This window comes from Leucoraja erinacea, chromosome 13, assembly GCF_028641065.1.
Source record: "Leucoraja erinacea ecotype New England chromosome 13, Leri_hhj_1, whole genome shotgun sequence".
In the NCBI taxonomy this organism is placed as follows: domain Eukaryota; kingdom Metazoa; phylum Chordata; class Chondrichthyes; order Rajiformes; family Rajidae; genus Leucoraja; species Leucoraja erinaceus.
This window is the reverse complement of record NC_073389.1, coordinates 26533705-26558664: the sequence shown is the minus strand read 5'-3', so window position 1 is coordinate 26558664 and position 24960 is coordinate 26533705. Positions and strand designations below refer to the sequence as shown.

General features: G+C 41.8%; 1 protein-coding gene across 7 annotated transcripts in view; it reads left to right on the top strand.

Annotated features, from left to right (window-relative positions):
- Nucleotides 1-24960, top strand: part of dcaf6 (ddb1 and cul4 associated factor 6) — a 94349-nt gene that overhangs the window by 24585 nt on the left and 44804 nt on the right. For 4 of the 7 annotated variants that reach the window (XM_055644656.1, XM_055644654.1, XM_055644655.1 and 1 more), the window contains exons 5-10: nucleotides 150-285; nucleotides 1142-1359; nucleotides 6095-6188; nucleotides 8974-9096; nucleotides 14397-14645; nucleotides 20963-21142. In XM_055644656.1, the coding sequence (XP_055500631.1) occupies nucleotides 150-285; nucleotides 1142-1359; nucleotides 6095-6188; nucleotides 8974-9096; nucleotides 14397-14645; nucleotides 20963-21142 (1000 nt within the window). The remainder of the gene's footprint in view (nucleotides 1-149; nucleotides 286-1141; nucleotides 1360-6094; nucleotides 6189-8973; nucleotides 9097-14396; nucleotides 14646-20962; nucleotides 21143-24960) is intronic. The other 3 variants (XM_055644660.1, XM_055644658.1, XM_055644657.1) reach the window with 2 other exon arrangements.

Sequence of the window (24960 nt, the reverse complement as noted above, 5' to 3'; positions counted from 1 at the left end):
AAACAATTAGTTTCCTGCTAAATGTATGATTGAGCTTCTTGCGTCTTGAAGCATCAATTTGTTTTTAAATATTTTGGTGATATGTTGTAATCAGATATGTATAACTTAAAACACAAATCCTTAAGATGTCAAATTCTGTTTTGAAACAGGACATCTTAATAAACTGTCGTCGTGCCGCCACTTCCATTGCTATCTGCCCCCTGATGCCGTACTACTTATCTGTTGGCTGCTCAGATAGCTCTGTGAGAATATATGACCGGAGGATGCTCGGCACAAGAGCCACAGGTTTACAATACTTTATTTTATTACACAGAATAGGAGCATTTTTAACAGTGCACACAACTAAAATGTAATTTATTTATTTGATCCATTAAATCCACTGGATGACACGGTAGAACCATTTAATATAAGCATCGATAAATGCAGGATGTACAAAGGTATAGTGCATCTAAAATGAATACAAGAACACGGGCGAACTTATGCCATGAGCAAATATTTTGCCATTGCTTTTCAACTAGAATACATTGTGACTTGCTAATAAGATTTCTGATGAAACATAAACAATTGTATATGTAAATTCTGTGCACCAGTCCCCCCCAAACCCATTTTACACATGTGAACCTAGAACAGTCCCTTCTGCTCACAAAGTCTGTGCCGATCATGATGCCAAGATAAACCAATCTCATCTATTTGCACGTGATTCATACGTCTCCATTCCCTGCATATCCATGTGCCTGTCTAAAAGCCTGTTAAATGGCACTATTGTATCTGTCTCCAAAACCCAGCCCTGACGATGCGTTCCAGGCACCAACTGCTCTTTGTGTAAAAACAAATTTTGATGCTATGCATATCTCCTTTAAGGTGGACACCATTTTTGAAAGAAAATAAAATGTGGAGGGATTTTGGTAGCATAAAGAAGGAGGAAGAAAGGCCTTTGCTATCACTGTACAGAACTATAATTATACAGCTTTGGTTAAATCAGGGAATGCAATATCAAAATTAATGGATCAATTGAAAAGAATAAATGTTTTCAAAGCAAAGACAAACAATTTGGTGCCTAGTTCTTAATGAGTAGGATTCATTGGATTAATATTAACACCAATAAAATTCTATTGAAATATATTTATCTCTTTCTTTGCAGGTAGTTACAATGCTCGTTCAACTACTGGAATGTGTGCAAGATTTGTACCCCCACATCTTACCAATAAATCTTGTCGAGTCACTTCCCTCTGTTACAGTAATGATGGGCAGGAAATTCTTGTTAGTTATTCCTCAGACTATATTTATCTATTTAATCCCAATGATGATCAGGGACGTGAACTCAAGATCCCTTCGACAGATGAGAGAAGAGAACCAGAGGTAGGTGCTTTTGTAGTATTTGGGGGGGAAAAAACAATCTGCTCTTGTGACCATGTATTCTATGCAAGAGATAGACACAAAATGCTGGAGTAACTTAGTGTTTCAGACAGCATCCCCCAAGGGAATGGATAGGTGACGTCTTGGATCGAGACCCTTCGTCAGACTGATTGTGGGGGGGGGGGGGGGGGGGGGGGAAGCAAGGTAACACCAGGACATATCAGGGCTGGTAACAGATGACCTCAGGCAGAGAGGTTCTCAAATAGGCAGATAGTTGGCTATGGACGGTGTGATTCCCAAGTGGGATACATTTTTGCGAACTGTGGAACTGATTAACTGAGTTTAGTGAGGAAGGTGGAGAGCGGAGAATTTAAGGGGCTATCCCACTTGGGCGACCTAATTGGCGAGTTTAGGAGAGTTTGAAAAAATGACATGTTGAAGACCTCCTCGACTACGTAGAAGACCTCGTTCGACTATGTTGAAGACCACCTTCGACTAGCTACGACAAACTTCGGGAAAATTGGACACCGATAGTGGAGAGTGAAGACTACCTCCCTTCGACCTCCCTTTGACTATGATGAAGACTATCAACAACTACCTTCGACTACCCTCGATTACCTACGACCAACATGCCGACCTACTACGACTAAACCTACTGGAAAGGGATCCTAGCAGGAATGAAGGTGGAACAGCAATGGCAGGAATTTCTGGGTATAATCCGGAAGGCGCAGGATCATTTCGACCATGCTGCGAGTATGAGTCGAAGGCAAACTCGCCACAACTCGTGGATTAGGTCGCCCAAGTGGGACAGCCCCTTTAGAAATTAGCTAAAATTAGAAAATTCAATGTGTATATTATGCACCTGGTTTAATAACATTTCTGGTCAATCTTAGTCAAGAGTGCTTAATAATTACAGGCATTGGGAACAGAACAGCAGAATTAGTACCTGCTGCTGCATTACAGGACCATTAACACACCAACACAATACAAATATATAAAATAAAGTACTCCAGTACAGCTGCAACACTGACATCCACCCAGTAATGTCGAAAATGGGTCAAATATGTCATGTTCCAAAAGAAAAACTGAGCTCAAATCTGTTCCAGCTAATAAATCAGTTTGCTCTCAATATCAGCTAAGTTTCACAAATTATAATTAACTTTACCAAAAATAACTTACTTAGTTACCAATTATCTAAGCACCAATGCCCAGTATGAGGTTTGCCATGGCCCCTCTGCTCCTGAATTCATCTCCGCCTTGGTGCAAACAGGGAGCAAAGACCTAGTTTCCAGGGGAGAGATGAGAATGCCCGCAAGGTAGTGTATGAGTGAGTGTGACCTTGGGACAGAAAACACTCCATTGGTTAGTATTTCACGTTGTCCAACAACAGACGGGGCTGGATGTAGGTCAATCTTGTTGGTCAACAATCTTGTTGACGATTGCACAATTTTCAATTTCATTCACATTCCCCAGCAAATGATACTTTCCAACTTTGCCTGCAGTACATCCTAGACTACATTCAGGCATGGGGTGGCTGCTAAGTAGAATAAGCACCATCTTATTGAAGGCATTTAATAATGGCTCCCAACCTGAAACTTCACCTATTCATGTTCTCCAGTGATGCTGCCTGAGTTACTCCAGCACTTTGTGCCCTTTTTTTTTGTAAACCGCCTCCGCAGTTACTTGTGCCTCAGCAATAACTGCCGCTCCTAAAGCATTGTAAGAAAATGTGTACATTTTTAAGAAACCATGTTAATCAGTATTTTTCAACAGACTATATTGCATGCATTACAGCCCTCTAGTAGAATTCCCTTGATGGCATTTTCAAGGTCACGCACTAAATGAGGCAGCTGTGTTTGCAAAATGCTTAATGCTTGTTTACCAAGGTGAATTCATTTCCAGGAATATCAACACCACATGGTTATTGGTTCAGACTCTGTATAGATCAGCTGTGGGAGGTTGTAGAAGAAACTGATCTCTTCAAATACCAATGCAATTAAACTTTATTTTTTAATGAGGATCACATGTTGATTATTTTGCATTTGCTGTGATATTTTGATCTCTTAACGTTTTGTGAAACTGTACAGATATTAAGAAATGGGCTGCCTCACTGTGTGTGCACATTTGCCCATTTTTCTGCAATCACTTGAAACTTCTACATCCAGTTCTTTTAAAGTTGACAGCTGTGTCACCATTCAGTTTATAATGAAATAGAACTGACTGTTCCCATTTACTGTCATCAATTATTTTCCCATTCACTGACAGTAGAAACAAATAATTAAAGCTTCACTGCACATTTGTGTGTGACAGGAATTTTGTCTTCCTGGTAATAAAGATGGAAATAAGCAATATGTGTGAAGTTCTTCCATTTGTTAATGACAATAGATTTTTTTCATGGGGCTTAAGGGAAGCATTTCTTATAATATTTCCAACAATTGTTCTATAAACCAATTAAAAAAAAAGTTTGTCTCTTAAGATTGTACAGTAAGATATAAAGTTTAATAACTGCCCCATTTTCCTCAGCGCACCCCCCCCCCCCCCCCCCCAAAAAAAAGGATTAGTGGTTGTCCAGATTTCCAATGCCTCTAGAAATAGGGTTGCAAGAGTAACCAAGGCTACCAGTTGATGCAGGAGTAAGTGCCGCTCAGGTAGCTTTCCAGTAACCAGCTATACTTAGTTAATTCTTCAGTGCTTTCTGACCCCAAAAAGGCGAATGGAGAGTGAACAGGCCTATTGGAAGTGGTTGGTGGGATTGAGAAAAGTGACCAACATATTTTTTGGAAGAGATGTGTTGTGGTCCAGAGGGGTGTTGGAGAAGAGGCAAGATGGGGTTAAATATTGCTGTTTGTTTAATTGAAGAAGAATTGACCACTTGGACCAGAGATCGGTACTGGCTTGTGGCTGGTTATGTTGGGGGCGGGGAGTGGAGGGCGGAGGAAACAAGCTCAAAAGTGGGAACAGGAATGTTGTAGAACAGGGAGGATGGGTGAAGGTACAAAGTTCCATGAAAGTTGCGACACAAATGAATGGGGTGGTGACAAAGGTGTGTAGTGTGCTTGCCTTCATCCGTCAGGGTAATGAGTACAGGATTTGGAACCTCATGTTGCATCCTTACAGTACATTGGGAAAACCACATTTGTACAGTTCTGTTGCTCTGATTGTAAAAAATATTAAGGATATTACCAGATCTAGAGGTTTTGTGATCCAAGGATAGGCCGGCATTTTATTTTTCTTGGCAAGTAGGAGGGTGAGGGGAGTGACCTTATCAAGGTTTATAAAATAAGGAGAGGCAGGGGAGTCTAAAACTGAAGGACCCAGGTCTAAAGTGAGAGGGGAAAGATTTAAAAGGGAATTGAGGGGCAACATTTTCACATGGAGGATAGTGTTTTATGTAGAGCATATATTGAACAAGCTACCAGAGGAAATGGTAGAATCATGTACATGTTTGGCATTTAAAATACACTTGGACAGGTACACTGATAAGAAAGGTTTGGAGGGATATGGGCCATGCTGACAGGTGAGGCAATGACGAGTTGAGCCAAAGAGCCTGTTTATGTGCCGTACAGCTTTATGCTTGTATGAATGCTCCCCAAGGCTGAAACTAAATAATTTGATCAGTGTCCCTGTCTGCTGCCATGCTAGCTTATTGTCCTGGGATTGCTCAGTGCTACCCCGCTTACTTCCCCCTCCTCCACTCCTGAGCCAATGTGATCTGTATTCCCTCTGCAAAGCCCAGAGGGAAGTTACACAGGGAATGTCATTGTGAAACTCCTTGACAGATTTCTGCAGTAATGTGAAAACATTGGGTCATGGTTATCATTGTGTCTCACTGGAAAAAATTATTCTTCAGTTGTGTGAAGCTTTAAAAAAGCATCAATCTTTCATAGTGGAATTTTTAGGCACTTGTTCTTCTGGTAAGATTGAATGTCAGGGCAGATGTGAGGGATTCTTTCTTGGTGATCAAGTTACAAATAAATCTTGTGGGTATTGGAAAGCATACCAAAATATTAACGAATGGCAGATGTTATGAAACACAACATCTGATGATCGTGTTTCATGTAGAGTGTGAGATTTTATCTCCAACATTGAAAATTATTTACCCATTTTAGAATGTTATTGTGGCTTACGTGGTAACTGCAAGCTCCTGATGTTCAGAAAATATGTTCCTGGTTAATAATCTGGTTTTCAAATAATTAGATTATTAGATTTAGTTTTTGTGTTAGAGATGCAGGATGGAAACAGCCCTTTGGCCCACTGAATCATCTGGTTCTATGTTATCTCACTTTCTCATCCACTCCCTACACACCAGGGGCAATTTACAGAGGCCAATGAACCAACAAACCCGCTCGTCTTTGGGAGGAAACCGGATCACCCAGAGGAATCCAGCGCAGTCACGGGGAGAAACACACAGACACAGACACAGACACAGACACAGACACAGACACACACACACACAGACACACACACACACAGGGACACACACACACACACACACATACACAGACACACACACACACACACACACACACACACACACACACACACACACACACACACACACAGACACACACACACAGACACACACACACACACACACACCACACACCACTCACATCCACCCATCCACTCACCCCCCCGTTTTCTGGCGCTGTAAGGCAGCATCTCTACCAGCTGAGTCACTGTGCTGCCCAATTGAATATCTTAAATATTCATCCAGATTTCTTGTGTTCATATCTAGATCCGGCAACCACCTGTAAAACGACTGCGTCTTCGAGGGGATTGGTCTGATACTGGCCCAAGGGCCAGACCAGAGAGTGAGCGAGAACGTGACGGTTAGTGCTGTTTATACTAAATGTAGATACAAGATGTGAATGAACTAGAGTTGAGATTCATTGTTGATCACATGCGCTAACTTGCATTGTAATTGTAACTGCATTTCATGCTTGGAAACTAAGAATCAATTCCTTGCAAACTAAATGTCGGATTGGACAGGTACAACCATTGGCTTTTTCAAACGTTCCAAAATATTGCATTTTATTAAATAAACAAGAAGTAAAAGAGATTGAATTCAGCTTGATGCTGTGGTGCTGCAAAATGTGTTGATTTATAAAGAATAGCAACATTTGGAGACACAGGAACTGTAGATGCTGGTTTACATGTAGTGCTGGAGTAACTCATTGGGTCAGGCAACGTCTCCAGAGAGCATGCATAGGTGACGTTTTGGGTAGGGACCCTACTTCAGAGGAAGTTAGGATGTTATATTACAGTTTTGCATTATGATGGTGGGCCACATTTGTAGTAGTATGATTAGTGGAGTCGTGTTCAGTTTTGGTCAGTCTGCTATAGGAAGGATCTCATTAAGCTGGAAGGAGTGTAAAGAAGATTTATGAAGATATTGTCAGGACTCAAAGGCCTGAGTTGTAGGAAGAGGGTGAGCAGGATAGGACTATTCCTTGGTGCGCAGGAGACTAAGAAATGATCTTGTATAGGCATATATAATCATGAGGGGAATCGATAGGGTGAATGCACAGAGTATTTTACTTGCAGTAGGTAGATCAAGAACCAGAGGACATGGGCTAAAGGTGAGAGGGGAAAGATTTACTAGGAACCTGAGAGGCAACTTTATCCACATAGAGGGTGTTGGGCATATGGAACGAGCTGCCAGAGGAGGTGGTTGAGGCTGGTACTATTACAACATTTAAAAGACATTTATGATGGGTACATGGGTAAGAAAGATTCAGAGGGAACTAGACTAAGTGGGACCCGTTGGGTCCCATGTTCACACGGGAGGGCTGGTCCCCCAACGTAATATTCCACCTCTCCACCAATTCCAATATTGGTGGCCAGTGGAGTGGGGGGGGCTTTCTGGAGTGCTAGTATGGGTGTTGTGGACCGAAGGGACTGGTTTCCAGAGGGCTAGTATGGACATTGTGAGCCAAATGGATTATTGGGCTGGTAGCTCAGTCATTCAGGCCTGGTAGCTGGCAGCTCAGTCACCCAAGCGTGGTAGACTGGCAACTGAGACACTCGGGCCTGGTAGGCTGGCAGCTCAGTCACTCAGGCCTGGTGGGCTGGCAGCTCAGTCACTCGGGCCTGGTGGGCTGGCAGCTCAGTCACTCGGGCCTGGTGGGCTGGCAGCTCAGTCACTCAGGCCTGGTGGGCTGACAGCTCAGTTACTCAGGGCTGGCAGATCATTCACCCAGGGTTGGTGGCCTGGCAGTTCACTCATGGCTATTTCAGAGTGCAGGCCACCAAATTGCTAAACAACTCATTGCATTGTCATTAAGGGCTAACAAATCATTTATTGCAAGTACATTACACTCACAGTTCAGTGGATTTACAGCTTAGAATCACAGTTGTGGATTTACAGCTTAGAATCACAGTTGTGGACTCTCCCTCTCGATTTTACAGAGTGAGTGACTCACGTCCAGGCATCATGGGTTTTATAGTCCTTCACCCCCCCCCCCCCGGAAGGGGCCTTAATCGTGGTGATTGACAGGCGAGAGGTCCAATCAGCTGATCTCAAGATTTTTTAAACACTCATAACTTTTTTATTTTTCATCGATCGGAAAAATCCTCGGGGCTGCCACAGCGGAGGAGGACTGTGAGTAAGATGGCCCAAAATCATAGCGATATATGGTAGCGTTTTTTCTAAAATCAATATACAACGCAGACAGGAAGTGGTCAAGATGAGACTTTTATTTATATAGATGGGCCAAATGTTGGTAGGTGTGTCTGGTGTAGATGGGGCATCTTGGTCGGGATGGACAAGTTGGGTCGAAGGGCCTGATTGCATGCTGTATGACTTTATGAATGTCAGGATGGCGACATCCGTGTAACATGACTGGATATTATGAAGGATATGTCCACTAAACAAGGGTATTTGAATCATGCTAATGTCTTGAGAGTTATTTATAACCAAGTCGAACAAAACATGAATGGTAAATCATGAGATTTCTCCAGCCAGTTAAATGTGACTCCTTTCATTTTGCTTAAATAGGAGAGCAAATGCTCTTCTGCAGCAATCAATGCCCCTGTGTGTAACTTGCGGAACAACCTCCATCTTCCCAAATTCCTCTTTCTCCTGTTTGGCAAAGCATTCCTGTTCTCAAGTAGTGGGGAGTATGTCCTTAGGAGCTGGCGGCTCTCACTGATTGCTGTGCAGCAAGGTTTAGGTTTATATATTGTCATGTGTACTGAGGTACAGTGAAAAGCTTTGCTTTGCATGCTATCCAAACTGATCAGATATACCATACATAAATGCAATCGGTTCAACTCAAGTACAATAAGTAGAGCAAAGGGGAAGCTACAGTGTGCGGAATATAGCTCAGCATTGTTGTGCATCAGTTGCGTAGACAAAGTCCAATGTCCACAGTGGAAAAAAGGTGAATTGGACATAGTAGCGCATCGGTTCCACAGCCAGCTGCTGTGGAACAGCGATAGGAACTGTGCAGATGGTGCTTTCTTGCTCAATGCTATTACATACTTTTGGTCAATGTTGGGGCTAAACATTTTTGATGTTTTAGCAGACCAAAAGCAGATAAATCCAATTTCTGCCCAATTATGCCTTGTGCTTATTTTAAAAAATCCAGCAATATATTTTCTTCCATGTTTCAGGAGAGCAAAGTCCTAATGTGTCACTCATGCAGCGCATGTCAGACATGTTATCCAGGTGGTTTGAAGAAGCTAGTGAAAATGCCCAAAGCAACCTAAGAGGAAGGGGAAGATCAAGATCCCGAGGTACATCGCTGTAGTCACTAAATATGCGTATGTACATTATTGAGCATTGCTGCTAACTATATATAATTGAAAAGTATACATTTGCCTGAATATTTTATTATGAATTGCACTGTACCTCATTCCGTAACCATACACTTTATTCAAACAAACGTTTGTTCTTGCTGCAAGAAATAAATTCAGATAGGGAAAATTTCTAATAGCCAGCATAAAATGATTACTCATTGGAACAAAATAGTTCTCAAAAGATTATTGCTTTGACTATTGCAGGGATAAATGAGGAATCAAACTTAACAAGTTGCAGAAGATATCCTCCTCCTCCTCAAGCACACATTGCTTAATAAAGATTAGAAAGGAGAAATTAGGCATTGTAGATATAATTTAAACATGCAGACGCTCAGAGGGAATTGTGTTTTTTTCTTTCCTTCGTAGAATATTTAAAACCATTAGAATATCTACATTACTAAAAGTCTTGATCTTGACCACTTTTGGCTCGCTGTGGCGTGATTTCCGAGAGAACGCCGCCACCTACGGCCGTCATTTTTGGCCACCTCGCTCTGAGCCCCCCTCTGCCTTCCAGGACCGGAGGATTTTTCCCATTGATGAAAAATCAGAGAGATATTAATGTTTTTTTTTTTAATTGCCATTCTCTCTGCTGCCCCTGCTGGCGGGAGGGGGAGGGACTATAAAACCCGGAAGTGGTGTGCCTCACTCAGTCTCTGCAAGATGGAGGAAGCCAGAGGGTCACATCTCTCTGAGCTCTGAATAACACTGAACACATGTCTACTCAACTGTGGTTCACCTTAATGTGGTTTGAAAATGAAAATATGGTTGGTTTGAAGTAAAAAGGCACTCCTGCAAATGGTGGTTTGGGTGCTTTGGGTTGAAGTTAAAAGGCACTACTGCAAATGGTGGTTTGGGTGCTTTGGGTAACTTCCTGTTTGCACTGTATATTGATTTTAGATAAAACGCTACCACATACGGCTGTGATTTTTGGCCATCTTACTCAGTCCCCCTCCGCTCCGCAGGTGCAGAGGATTCTTCCCATCAGTGAAAAATAAAAGTGTTATTAGTGTTTAAAAAATGTTGAGAATCTCTCTCCTGTCAATCATGTCATGAAGGTCACACCTTTTCTGGTGGGAGGGGGAGGGGTTACAAACCCCGGAAGTGTGGGTGTGGCTCGGTCTCTGCATGATGGGGGAGGGTGAGGTCACGACTTTGAGCTGTGAATCGACTGAACGCATTGAATGTCTACAGAACTGTGTGTTTGGTGTTTTGTGTGGTTTTATGGTGGTTTTATGATGGTTTCACCCTGCATGAAATGGTATGAAGCTGCATTTGAATTTGGTGGCCTTGCACCCTGCTTGAAAGGGAATGAAACTGCACTTGAATTTGGTGGCCTTGCACCGTGCTTGAAGTGGTATGGCAGCGGCCTTGCACCCTGCTTGAAGTGGTATGAAACTGTACTGAATTTGGTGACCTTGCATCCTGCTGAAAGTAGTATGAAACTGCACTTGAATTCGGTCGCCTTGCACCCTGCTTGAAGTGGTAGGAAACTGCACTTGAATTTGGTGACCTTGCACCCTGCTTGAAATTATAGGAAAATGGATTTTAATTTGGTGGCCTTGCACCCTGCTTGAAATGGAAATTCAAGGAATAGCCATGAGTCAACTGCCAGCCCACCAGCCGTGAGTGAGCTGCCAGCTCATCAGGCTTGAGGGACTGAGCAGCCACCCCAAGAACCAATACCAGCGCTCCAGAAAGCCCCCCCATTGGCCACCAATATTGGAATTGGTGGAGAGGTGGAATATTGAGTCATGGGACCAGCCCTCCCTTGTGAACATCTTAGTTGATAATAAAGGTTTTGAACAATTTGCAGAGAGGAGGATTCCACAGAAAGAGAACTTGGTGGGAATGCATTTGAAGGAAAATAGTATAGTTGATAATTTGTTAAATGCATTAAGAAATTAACAAATTATTGTCATTATTTTTGTACATTTGGTGATTTAGTGACTTTACATGGTAAAATGTGGCAGTATATGATCAAAATGGTTGTATATGATTGTTTGAATGATTTTGATGCTCTTTAATGGAGCTTTAATGTAGTGCTATAAGTTCATAAGTTCCAGGAGCAGAATAAAGCCATTCAGTCCACCAATTCTACAATTCAATCATGGTTGATCTATCTTTCCCTCTCAACCCCATTCTCCTGCCTTCTCCCCATAACCCCAGACATCCTTACTAATTGAAAATCTGTCAATCTCTGCCTTAAAAATATCCATTAAGTTGGCTTCCACATAAAGGGAGCCGACAAAGTGTCCTTTGTACTTTTCCTTGAAAAGCACTTTGGGACGCTCCCAAGGTCATGGAAGGAATTCTCACCTCAGCATTGTGAAGTGACACTTGATCAAGGTTCCATTGATTTTATTAGTAGTTTGTCTTGATCATTACTCCACAGTGATAATGCATGGCGGATAGACGCTATAGTATTATTTATTCATTTTTGAGAAGCTGGGCATTGCTGTGAAGGCCAATATTTGTTATTACATCAAGTTGTTCTTGAAGCTAGTCATGAGTGGCCTCAAACTGCTGTAATCCTTCTGGTGAAAGTGCTCTTATAGAGCAGTCGAGGAAGAGGGGTCCATGATTTAGTGAAGAAACAACAATATATTTCCAAGGAAGGAAGGTGGAAGGAAACAAGCAGGTGGTGGTATTTCAATGCACTGAAAGCCTCTTCTTTCATAACCGAAGTTGCAGATTTAGGGGATGCTGTGGAGATGGACAAAGCAAATAAATGGAGATAGACACAAAATGCTGAATTAACTCAGCGCGATAGACAGCAACTCTGGATAGAAGGAACAGATGATGTTTCGGGTCGAGACCCTTTTTCAGACTGGAGTACGTTTTATAAATGGAGTATGTTTTGAAGATGATGTACATGAGCAGGATAGTTAGAGGGAATGAAGGTTTAGAAACATAGAAAATGGGTGCAGGAGTAGGCCATTTAGTCCTTCGAGCCAGCAACGCCATTCAATATGATCATGGCTGATCATCCAAAATCAGTTTCCCGTTCCTGCCTTCTCCTCATATCCCTCAGCCCTCAGAACTATATATATAACTCTCTCTTGAAAACATCCAGTGAACCTCCACTGCCTTCTGTGGCAGAAAATTCCACAGATTCACAACTGTCTGGGTGACCCCGGGATCTGGACTCCCCCAACATCGGGAACAGTTTTCCTGCATCTAGCCTGTCCAATCCCTTAAGAATTGTATATGTTTCCATAAGATCCCCTCTCATCCTTCTAAATTCCAGTGAATATAAGCCCTGAGGATCCATTCTTTCATCATATGTCATTCCAGCCAAGCTGGGAATTAACCTGGTGAATCTACGCTGCACTCCCTCAATAGCAAGAATGACCTTCCTCAAATTAGGAGATCAAAACTGCACTCAATACTCCAGGTGTGGTCTCACCAGGGCCCTGTACAACTGCAGTAGGACCTCCTTGCTCTTATATTCCAAATCCTCTCGCTATGCAGGCCAACATGCCATTACCTATCTTCCTGCTGTACCTGCATGCTTACTTTCAGTGACTGATGTATAAGGGCAGCCGGTCCTCGGTTGCACCTCCACTTTTCCTAATCTGACACCATTCAGATAATAATCTGCCTTCTTGTCCTTGCCACCAAAGTGGATAACCTCACATTTATCCACATTATTATACTGCATCTGCCATGCATCTGCCCAGTTATCCAACCTATCCAAGTCACCCTACAGCCTCATAGCATCTGCCTTGCAGCTCACATTGTCACCCAGCTTTGTGTCATCTGCAAACTTGGATATGTTACATTTAATTCCCTGGTCTAAATAGGATGGTTGACAGGGTCCAAATCAAGCATTTTTTCCTGGATGGTCGTGAGATTCTTGAGAGATGTTGGAGATGCACCCCACCAGGAGAATGGTGATTGTTCCTTGTAGATGGTGGCAAAGCTACAGGTGGTGACTCGCTAACTTCAAGATATCCAATATTTAACTTGCACTTCTAGTCACCATGTCCATATTGTTAGTCCTGTCGATTTTATCCTAAATTGAAAGGGTGGATGGTGGGTGCCAGCTGATGTGTCACCCTTTATTCTCTATGGGCATCCATTTTATTTGTGTCTATGAATTTAAAAACCTCCAAGAAATAAAAGGCAAATGCTCAAACGTGCAATGCCCTCCATAATGTTTGGGACAAAGATCCATCATTTATTTATTTGCCTCTGTACTCCACAATTTGAGATTTATAATAGAAAAAAATCACATGTGGTTAATGTGCACATTATCAGATTTTAATAATGGCCGTTTTTATACATTTTGGTTTCACCATGTAGAAATTATAGCAGTGTTTATACATAGTCGTCGTCCCCCCCCCCCCCCCCCCCATTTCAGGGCACCACAATGTTTGGGACGCAGCAATGTCATGTAAATGAAAGTAATCATGTTTATTATTTTGTTACATATCCTTTACATACAATGACTGCTTGAAGTCTGCGATTCATGGACATCACCAGTTGCTGGGTGTCTTCTCTGGTGATGTTCTGCCAGGCCGTATTGCAGCCATCTTTGACCTATGCTTGTTTTGGGGGCTAGTCCCGTTCAGTTTGCTCTTCAGCATATAAAAGGCATGCTCAATTGGGTTCATATCTGGTAATTGACTTGGCCACACAAGAATCAACCATTTTTTAGCTGTGGAGGTCTTCTTTGGCCTGCCAGTCCCTTTGCAATTAGTAAGCTCACCAGTGCTCTTTTTCTTCTTAATGATATTCCAAACAATTGATTTTGGTAAACCTTAGGTTTGGCTGATGTTTTTTCACACAGGGGGTGGTGGGTATATGGAACGAGCTGCCAGAGGAGGTAGTTAATGTATTTTAAATGTTATTCATTTGGACTGGTACATGGATAGGAAAGAAATAGAAGGATATGGGCCAAATGTAGGTAGGTGGGACTGGTGTAGATGGGTCTTCTTGGTCGGCATGGTTCAGTTTACCTTTGTCACATGTATCGAGGTACAGTGAAAAGCTTTTGTTGCGTGCTAATCAGTCAGCAGAAAGACAATACTTGGGCAAGTTGAGCCAAAGAGGCTGTTTCCTTGCTGTATGGGTCTATGACTAGGTCTGAAATTATCATTTACTGCATATTAGTATATTCAATTCTCCAATTTTTATATTATTTTGCACAATGTATTCTCTCCATAATAGGAGGTAGAGCATTGGTTAAAGTTATAGTTTTGTTGAAAGGAATAAAGTATACCCTCTTATTGCAGGAAACATTGTGAGGTCGGAGGCATTGGATTCAAACACACCAGCGGTGCCGGAAGAAGGTGGTGAGGGTACCATGGAGGTCGATTCTCCAGCGGATCAGCTGCCACAATCTTCGTCGTCATCCACAGTTTCAGCTCAGGCTCAATCAACATCATCGTCAACTGCTGGTTCCTGCTCCACTTCTCTCCTGTCTTCACCCGATGGTGAACACAAGCACCCACCTCAATCAACAGACAACCCCCCACAGTCGGGTAAGAAGACAACATCCCTCCAAATATTCTCTATACTCTGGATCACATTTTGTATAAATTTGATTTTAACTATTATTCCAAGCACTTCATATGATATTTTAGCTTCAATTTGAATTGGCTTCCCAATTAACATTCCCCAAAATGAAATGACTATATCAGAGTAAATAAAGGCATCCTAACTCTTCAACGACATTAGATTCCTGTTTGTATCGAGTTCGATCCATACCATTCAGATTATGTTTTAATACAAACCTAAGGGCAGAAGACTAGGTTTAAGTTGATTGGAAAATCTCATTTGCAACTATATATATCTGAGTCTGTTCATCGTGAAAGGCTTATAGATTGAGTAATTTGGAACAAAATAAAATCTGCTATTTTGAAATTACGTGTAAAAGTAATGAAGTTCTGCACTGACACTCGATAGTGATTCACTATTAGATCGAGTATGGCAAAGAGAAACAAAGTGCAGATGCTGGAAAATTGAGCAAAAGTACAAAGTGCTGGAGTAACTCAGTGGGCCAGGAAGCATCTCTGGAGGCCAGTTCATTGGCTATATTTAAGAGGGAGTTAGATGTGGCCCTTGTGGTCAAGGGGATCAGAGGGTATGGAGAAAAGGCAGGTACGGGATACTGAGTTGGATGATCAGCCATGATCATATTAAATGGCGGTGCAGGCTCGAAGGGCCGAATGGCCTACTCCTGCACCTAATTTCTATGTTTCTATGTTTCTATGGAGGACATGCATAGGCAACATTTTGGGTCGGGACCCTTCTAAAGAAGTGTCAGAGAAGGGTTCCGACCCTAAATGTCATCTATCCATGTCTTCCAGTGATGCTGCCTTACCCAGTGAGTTACTCTAGCACTTTGTGTTTAGTTCTAGAATAGAGATAGTTAGAAATCCATGGGAATAGTGGTACTCCATAAGAGAATTGATTGTGGCTTAATGTTTCACATCAAGTTTAGTTACAAATATTGAACTGAAATAAGTTAATGTAATGTGTGAAGTGTTTAAATTTCATGTGCGATGCTCCGCTATTCACTGGGAAACGTCTTTTCATTTTGCACTGTAACAACTGTTGCTTGCAAGATGACAATAAAGGTTGATTGATTGATTGATTGATTGTGAAAAATCTTCAAAAAAACTCTTTGCTTTCTGGTGATCAGCAGACCACAGAGTTAGTTGCAGACAACAGAATGAAGCTAATATTTTTCTGATGTCAAATTTCATCTTCACAACAGTCTGGGTGAACCAGAATGTCTCCCGTCACTCTTTCCTTCCGAATTGAAAGTAAGGGGGAGGTTTGGCACAAGTAATCTAATGAACCTGGATGCCATGAGGATTAAATTGAGGAAAATAATGAGTGTCTAGGAACCCACTTCCGACCATTCATCTCTAGGTTTAATCAAATTAAAACCACACGCATGTGGTAGATTGGCAATTTAAGGATTTTATTTGGGTGGGTTAGCTCCTCATTTAACCACTTTTGCAGATTTCCTATGTCTTTGTAAGACAGCTATGGAGAGATGTCCCTTCATAACTTTGCTCACAGGGTTGTAACTACTAAGAAGGACAATTACATCTCTCACTGCCTATCTCCTCTACCTAAGTTCTCCACTAATTTATGGATATCAGACCCCAACTTTCCCTTTAATGCAATTACTAATCAGATTTGTACGGTCTTGCGGATACCCTGTTAATCTATCCTGATTAATTGGGCATTTACAAATCACCTTGGTCCGGGAACAAGTTGGGAACAAAAGATACACTCCACGGTATGGAAAGAGTTCCAGACTTTTTTCTTCTGTTCAAATTCTCCTTCCACCAACTCTCTATTGCTCTCCTCACACCCACCCCCACCTTTGGGATTAAGTGTCTGGTTGTTGGCTTCTACAATTGATTCATAATTTTAATTGGACTAATTTTTGGACAGACAACAGTGTGAAAGGTAAGCTAGGCAAAATCACATGAAAGATTTATTGGAGTAATGACGTCCATGTGATTCCGTTTGCTTGGGCGGCACAGTGGCGCAGCAGTAGAGCCGCTGCCTTACAGTACTAGAGACCTGGGTTTGATCCTGACAATGGGTGCTGTCTGCACCCGTTTGTACGTTCTCCCTGTGACCACTTGGGTTTCCTCCTGGTACTCTGATTTCCTACCAAATTCCAAAGACATGCAGGTTTGTTGGTTAAATGGCCTCTGTAAATTGTCCCTAGTGTGTAGGATAGAACTTGTGTATGAATAATTGTTGACTGGTGTGGACTCGGTAGGCTGAAGGGCCTGTTTCCTTGCTGTCTTTAATCTAAACTAAACTCTAAATGGGTGTCAAGCTAGATAGAATGCCAAATGTGTTTACGTATAGATGAAGTTATTTTCAAATGAGGATATCCTTCCGCTATTTGACTTATGCTGTAATCTGGCTCGAAGTTTGCAGCTGTGGGAACGTTTTCAGTAGAGTCACAGTCATAGTATCGCACAGCGCAGACAGGCCCTTCAGCCCAATTCATCCATGTTGCCCAAGAAGCCCTATTTAAAGTAGTCCCATTTGCCCACATTTGACTCTTAACCACTCTAAATCATTCCTGTCTATGTACCAGTCCAAATGTCTTCTGTATTCCTGAAGAGAAAGATGTTTTTGATTATGTAATGTGGCACCTGTTTCCTGACTTAGATTGATAGCTTTGCTGTATTTTATACTAAAACATCTTTGATAAAGCTTCCTGTACTACTTTAGATACAGTGCCCTCCATAATGTTTGATACAAAGACCAATAATTTATTTATTTGCCTATTTACTCCACAATTTGAGATTTGTAATAGAATAAAATCACATGAGGTTAAAGTGCACATTGTCAGGTTTTAATAAAGGCCATTTTTATACATTTTGGTTTCACCATGTGGAAATCACAGCAGTGTTTATACGTAGTCCCCTCATTTCAGGGCACCATAATGTTTGGGACACAGCAACGTCATGTGAATGAAAGTAGTAATGTTTAGTATTTTGTTACATATCCTTTGCATGCAATGACTGCTCGGTCTGCCATTCATGAACATCACCAGTAGCTGGGTGACTTCTCTGGTGATGCTCTGCCAGGCCTGTTTTGCAGCCATCTTTAGTATATGCTTGTTTTGTGGGCTTGTGCTTCTTTTAGCTTATGCTTGTTTTGGGGACTAGTTCCCTTCAGTTTTCTCGTCAGCATATAAAAGGCATGCTCAATTAGGTTCAGATTGGGTGATTGACTTGGTCACTTGAGAATTAACCATTTTTTAGCTTTGTAAAACTCCTTTGTTGCTTTAGCAGTATGTTTGGGATCATTGTCTTACTGTAGAATGAACCGCTGGCCAATGAGTTTAGAGGCATTTGTTTGAACGAGCAGATAGGCTGTGTCCATACACTTCCGAATTCATTATGCTACTACCATCAATAGTTGTATCATCAATGAAGATAAGTGAGACAGTACCTTTAGCAGCCATACATGCCCAGGCCATAACACCCCCACCACTGTATTCACAGATGAGGTAGTATGCTTTGGATCTTGGGCAGTTCCTTCTCTCCTCCATACTCTTGCCATCACTCTGATATGTTAATCTTTGTCTCATCTGTCCACAAGACCTTTTTCCAGAACTGTGGTTGCTCTTTTAAGTACTTCTTGGCAAACTGTAACCTGGCCATCTTATTTTTACAGCTAACCAGTAGTTTGCATCTTGCAGTGTAGCCTCTGTAATTCTGTTCATGAGGTATTCTGCAGACAGTGGTCACTGACAAATCCACACCTGACTCCTGAAGTGTGTTTCTGATCTGTCGGACGTGTGTTTGGGGATTTTTCTTTATTATAGAGAGAATTCTTCTGCCATCAGCTGTGGAGGTCTTCCTTGGCCTGCCAGTCCCTTTGTGATTAGTGAGCTCACTAGTGCTTTCTTTCTTCTTAATGATGTTCCAAACAGCTGATTTGGGTAAGCCTAAAGTTTGGCTGATGTCTCTAACAGTTTTATTCTTGTTTCTCGCTCTCATAATGGTTTCTTTGACTTTGGCACAACTTTGGTCCTCATGTTGATAAACAGCAATAAAAGTTGCCAAAGGTGATGGAAAGACTGGAGGAAAGACTGGGTGCTGAGAGTTCTCTTATACCTGCATTAAGGAGGCAATTAGACACACCTGAGCAATTACAAACACCTGTGAAGCCATGTGTCCCAAACATGGTGCCTTGAAATAAAAATATCCTTTAATAAAATCTGACAATGTACACTTTAACCACATGTGATTTTTTTTCTATTACAAATCTCAAATTGTGAAGTACAAAGGCAAATAAATAAATGATGGGTCTTTGTCCCAAACATTATGTTGAGCACTGTAAATGCATAATGCTTTAGGGATAATGTATGATAAACCTTAATTTTCTGGTCTGTATGCGAATGTTAGTGTTATCTATATGATTCACATAAAATATCCTTCACATATTCTATGCAGCATGTATGCATGCTTGGTGTGTCATTTATATCCATGGCTCTTCCTTGGTATAGAGTGTGTTGTATGCTTTCTACCTCCTAAATTTGTGTATTTACTTGAGTGAAGGGTTTGGTGGCTGCTGCCTATTTAATGGGTGTACTCCAGTACCTTGCTCTGCTTTGATAGAAGAATGTAATGGAATATAAGCTGGTTTCCAGGATTCAGATCAATGAATGGAGAAAGAACATTTGGGGTTACAAACAACTATCTTTATTAAAGCAAAATACAGGAAAACTATTAATAAAGCAGCAAGCTTGACAAGTGGTGCTGTTACTTTAGCTGAAAAGCATGCATATGGTTGTTAGCTGACAACTCAATTTTGGCTGACACTGTCTGTTTAACCCGTTGTGTTTCAAAGGCTCTACTGCTATAATCACGACACTGATTATATAGTATATAGTATCTGGTTTTTAATCTGATATAATGCAAGCAGAAAGGTTGGGTTGATTTATTTTCAACTAAAACTTTTTTCAGTTAATGTGTATGTTAATTTGCTATATGCACAATGTAGCTGCGACGAAGGCACAGTACAACTAAATGATAAATAAGTGTGAATTATAAATACAGAGATCACTGAAAGACACATAGTGTTGAATCTCCATAAAGTTCCCTAACCCAGTTAATTTATTATCCCTGGAATTCAAATTTATAAAGCATATTACAAAAAGCTAATCAAGGAAAGAGTTGTCATAATTAACCGAACTCTTGAAATTTGGGTATTATGCCTTCAGCTGGGAAAATTGCAAAAGTGATTTCATTATTTAAGGGGGCAGAACAAACCGGGTAATTACAGACTGACAATTCCATACCAGTAGTGGTGAAGTTATTGGAATCCATAAAAGATGGTGTCGGAGCACGTGACAAGTATTAGTCGATCTAAAAGATTATGTCTGACTGCTCTAGTTCAATTTTTTTTATATCATTGCTATGTTAGGTAAGGATGTGCTTGCAAACGATCTCTATATACCAGTAGATTTTAAAACAAATTTATAAGGTTCTTCAGAAGTGATTATTATTAAAAACAAAATGGAACTGTATCGAGGCCACCCCCCATGCAGATTACACCTACATTGAGAAGCACAGTAAATTATCTGGATGTGAGCAAGAAGTTAGACACAGCCAGAGGTTAATTTAATGACAAATTTCCAGCATTTAGTTGGAGATCCTTGGCTATCAAATACTGGACATTGGTTTACCATACAGCATGGCAATTTGGAGATGGTGTAGAGGTCTGTAAATAGCTGTCAGGTACATGGAGAATGTGTTAAATTTTCCAATGATTGGTTAAATGTTAAAAATAAAAAGTACCACCAGAATCAGTTGATTATATTCCTTAAAGACAACTGTGTAATTCCTTGTTAGAGGTGGAAAATAAGAGTTATTTTGGTAACACGCCCATCTTTATTTGCCTTTTTTTGTAATCATGTGCTGTTCAATTTTGCTGTTACCATGTCAATGTTCTTAAAATTTGCTGTTATAAAACACACAAACAAAATCATCGACAAGACCATAAATGCACCAGAGATAAACATCATGGGAATCCACTGGTTATTATGTCACATTTTTTAGTTCTGATTTTTATTGTGCCCTATTTTATGATTGCTTGACAGTAAGTCATGCTAAATCAAAGGGCATCACTTTATCTCAAGATCCATGTAGGATTCACAATGGAGAGTCACTGATATTCTTTTCTAATCTTTGTCTTTTTGATATAAATGTTTACATTTCAATGAACTGGGTTTTTTTTCTTTTGACTTTTTCTTACATTTAACTTTCCTTTTGCTTCTGTCATTAACTGTTTCTGTCTGTGCCAGAACTAAGAGCTCAGTCCACTCGATCTCCCGGGGTAAGTTTAGTCAGTAAACGACTGCAGCAACTGAGACTTTTGAAGGCTGAACAACAGAAACAGCAGGATCTGGCAAAGAAGTCTTCCTCACAGCCTGCCTCTGATCATGTCACCCATGAAGGCTCCTCACTGCTTCCTAATATCTCAGGTTGCTGTTTGCTTTCAAATCTATCCTAGAAAATAGATATTATATTTTTCCCATTAATTTCCTTATTTTGCTCCATACTTACAAGTTAATGAAATTAATTCTGTAGCATTGCCATTTAATGTGCTAAGCTTTTTTTAACAATAGCATCCAAGAAAAAATATATAATCATGGAAATGACCAGAGGTGGCAGAGACACCTACATAAATAAATGTATTGTGGCTTCTCAAAATAATTAAATAGGCCTATCTTGTGTTTGCAGGTAAAAAAAAGTTTTTGTTCCTTATGGGTACAATGATAATACTGTAGAATTATTAGTATAATTTTTTTTTATCTGACTGATTTAATCCATAAAACCTCGGTTCCCTCCATTTAGTAAATATTCAAAATGTACCGAAATCAAAATAGACTTGTTGTCTGAGAAAAAATACTGTATTTTTGGGGGAAGGGTAGACCAGCAACTTTTTTTATATGTTTGGAGTTGTAACCACAATCGGATAATGCAAGTATAAATTGCAACTGAATTAATTCAGTTGTGAAAAGTAGCTACATTAAGCAGACTATTAAACTTAGTTTAACTTGTCTTTCACAGCATTAAAGAGATACAGAAATTGAATATTTAAGTGTTACAGCAAAATATTTTTCTTGGCTCATTGTTGAGAACTGAAAAGTGAAATATGCAGAGTTAAAACACACAAAAAAGTCCTTCTCCAGGAGTTGATTATACTTTCAAATGTTTCTGTGGCCAATGCATGTTCTGGCTGCGTGATGGGGTTGACGTTTCTGATAAATGACATGCAGAAGAATGAAAACCAGCATTCAATGATACCTGCACATATTGAGGAGATAGAATAAGGTCTAATACATTGATTGACTTTATATCAGTGGTGATTACTTCTGAAGTGATGTTTTCTGAGGTAATTATGAGTGTTCTGCACCATTTATGGGCCTGTCCCATTTAGGCGACTGCAGGAGACTATGCAGTCACCACATGTTCGTGGGTGGTTGCCGGGGTGCCGCCTTCCTGGTCGTGAGGAGTTCCCACATTCTGGGAATTAGTTGCGGCCTCATTATGGTCGCCGCAAATTTTTCAACATGTTGAAAAATTAGCGGCGACCAGAATGAAGCTGCCATGGAGTGTAGCGAGAATTCTCGTGCCGTCGGTCGGTCGCCAGGAAGTCGAAGGTTCTCGTATGTTCTCGTAGGTTGTAGCCGGTGCTGACCGGTGAATTTCATTGGCTCATTGGGGGGGGGAAAAAAACCATAAGCAGTAGTTTTCAGAACCAAGGATAACCTACAGGTAATGTTAAATGTCCGCCGACCTTCACAGCCGTGTATATCTCGCTTCTTAAAAGTTGTCTCCACTCCTCTCCCCCTCCCCCTCCACACCTCTTTTAAAGAATTTACCGTACACTGTGCTTTAGCCTTCTTAATTGCAGCACCAACCTTCCTGTTCATCGCGGTGTGTGTCTGAATTACAATAGGTGCAGGAGTAGACCATTCGGCCTTTCAAGCCAATGGCTTTGCACTGTGTGAATTTCACTCGGACAGAGCTCCCCCCGCTTGCCCTGTCCCCCTTCTTTCCAGTAATGTATTTTTGTCTCTTATCTGATGCTTTGTGTATTAAACAGTTCAAGAGTGTTTCATTGTCATAAAGTACGTACCGAAAAGGAACAATTAAATTATTATTTGCAGCAGCGGCACGACAGGTTTCTAAACATAGTACTCAATAGGTTATATAGTAAACAGTCGAAAGAAAAGTTGAATACATTAAAAAATATATAATGCAAAAGCAAAACAAACCCCAAAGTGCCTAGTGCAACCCAGGCAGTTCATAGTTCGGAGTTTAGTTGGAGTTCATAGTGTTCAATAGCATAATGGTATTGGGAAGAAGCTGTCACTGAACCTGGACATTACAGTTTTCAGACCTATACCTTCCTCCCAATGACAAGAGTGAAGAGAGCGTGGCCAAGGTGGTGTGAGTCCTTGATGCGGGATGCCTTTTTGAAATAGTGTCTCCTATAGATCCCTTCAGTGGTGGGAGGTTAGTACCCATGACAGACGGGGCAGTGTTCACCACTTTTTGCAGTCTCCTTCATTCCTGGGCGTTTGAGTTGCTGAACCAGGCCCTGATGTAACTAGTCTATACCATGCTAGCTACTGTACACATGTAATAATATATTTTATTGTCATTGCACGTCAGTGCAACGAGATATAGTATGCAGCTTCCAACCGATGTAAAATAAAAGTAAAATAAATAAATAAGCTGTGTGACGTGACCATCCGAGGGAGACAGTCCAGGTGGGATGGGGGGGCACTCAGCTGTTTCTGAGTCTGGAGGTTCGGGCGTAGAAGGCCTTGTAACGTCTGCCGGAGGGAAGTAGTTCAAACAGTCCGTTGCAAGGGTGTGAGGAGTCTTTATGGATGCTGACGGCCTTCCTGAGGCACCGTGTGTGGTAGATGCCCTCCAAAGCTGGTAGCTGTGCCCCAATGATCCTCTGCGCTCTGTGAACGACGCGCTGAAGAGCTCTCCTCTCCACCTCCGTCCAGCTGAGATACCACACAGAGATGCCATACGTTAATATGCTGTCTGTGGTGCAGCGGTAGAACGTTGTCAGCAGCTGTTGGGGCAGACCAGTCTTTTTTAATGTCCTCAGGAAGAACAGTCGTTGCTGTGCCTTCTTGACCAGCGCAGCGGTGTTGGTGGACCATGTGAGGTCCTCTGAAATGTGAGTGCCCAGAAACTTAAAGCTGGACACTCTCTCCACACTTTCCCCGTAAATGAAGATTGGGGCGTATCCTCCATTATGGGACCTCCTGAAGTCAATAATCAGCTCCTTGGTCTTGGAGGTGTTTAGTGACAAGTTGTTACGTGCCCACTAGTCCGCCAGGTTCTGCACCTCCGCTCTGTATTTTGTTTCATCACCGTTGGTGATTAGCCCAATCACTGTTGTGTCGTCTGCAAACTTCACGATGGTGTTGGTGTCGAATGGACGAACACAGTCGTGAGTGAAGAGGGAGTAGAGCATGGGGCTTAGTACACAGCCCTGTGATATGCCGGTGCTCAGGGTGATAGTGAAGGAAAGGTGCGGGCCCAGTCTCACTGCCTGCGGTCGCTCCGTCAGAAAGTTCAGGATCCAATCGCATATCGGTGAGCTGAGGCCTAGCTGGTGGAGTTTGGTGGTGAGCTTGGTGGGGATGACCGTATTGAATGCAGAGCTATAGTCAATGAAGAGCATACTCACGTACGTGCCCTGTCTGTCCAGGTGAGTCAGGACAGTGTGAAGAGCCAGAGAGATGGCATCCTCTGTTGATCTATTTGTCCTGTATGCAAATTGATGAGAGTCCAGTGAGGCAGGGATGTTGGATTTAATGTGGGAGAGGACCAGCCTTTCGAAGCACTTCTTTGGGATTGGAGTTAGGGCAACCGGGCGGTACTCGTTCAGGTTGGTGAGTTTAGACTTTTTCAGCACCGGCACTATGGTGGCTGTTTTCAGGCACTAGGGGACTGTTGCCAGAGATAGACAGATTGAAGATTCTCGTGAATACCTCCGCCAGCTGTACAGCACAGTCCTTTAGTACCCTTCCCTGGACTGCATCCGGGCCTGCAGCCTTGCGTGGATTGATCCTACGCAGAGTGCACTGTACCTCCTGAGTGCTCAGTGTTAAGGCCTGTCCCTCCGCCATGGTCGGGGTTATTCCACTCCTGGTGGTGTTGCCAGTTTCGAAGCGGGCAAAGAAGATGTTTAGTTAATTGGCCAGTGTGATATCACTGTGGGGGCAGGCGGGGCTGCTCTTGTAGTCAGTGATGTCCCTGACAC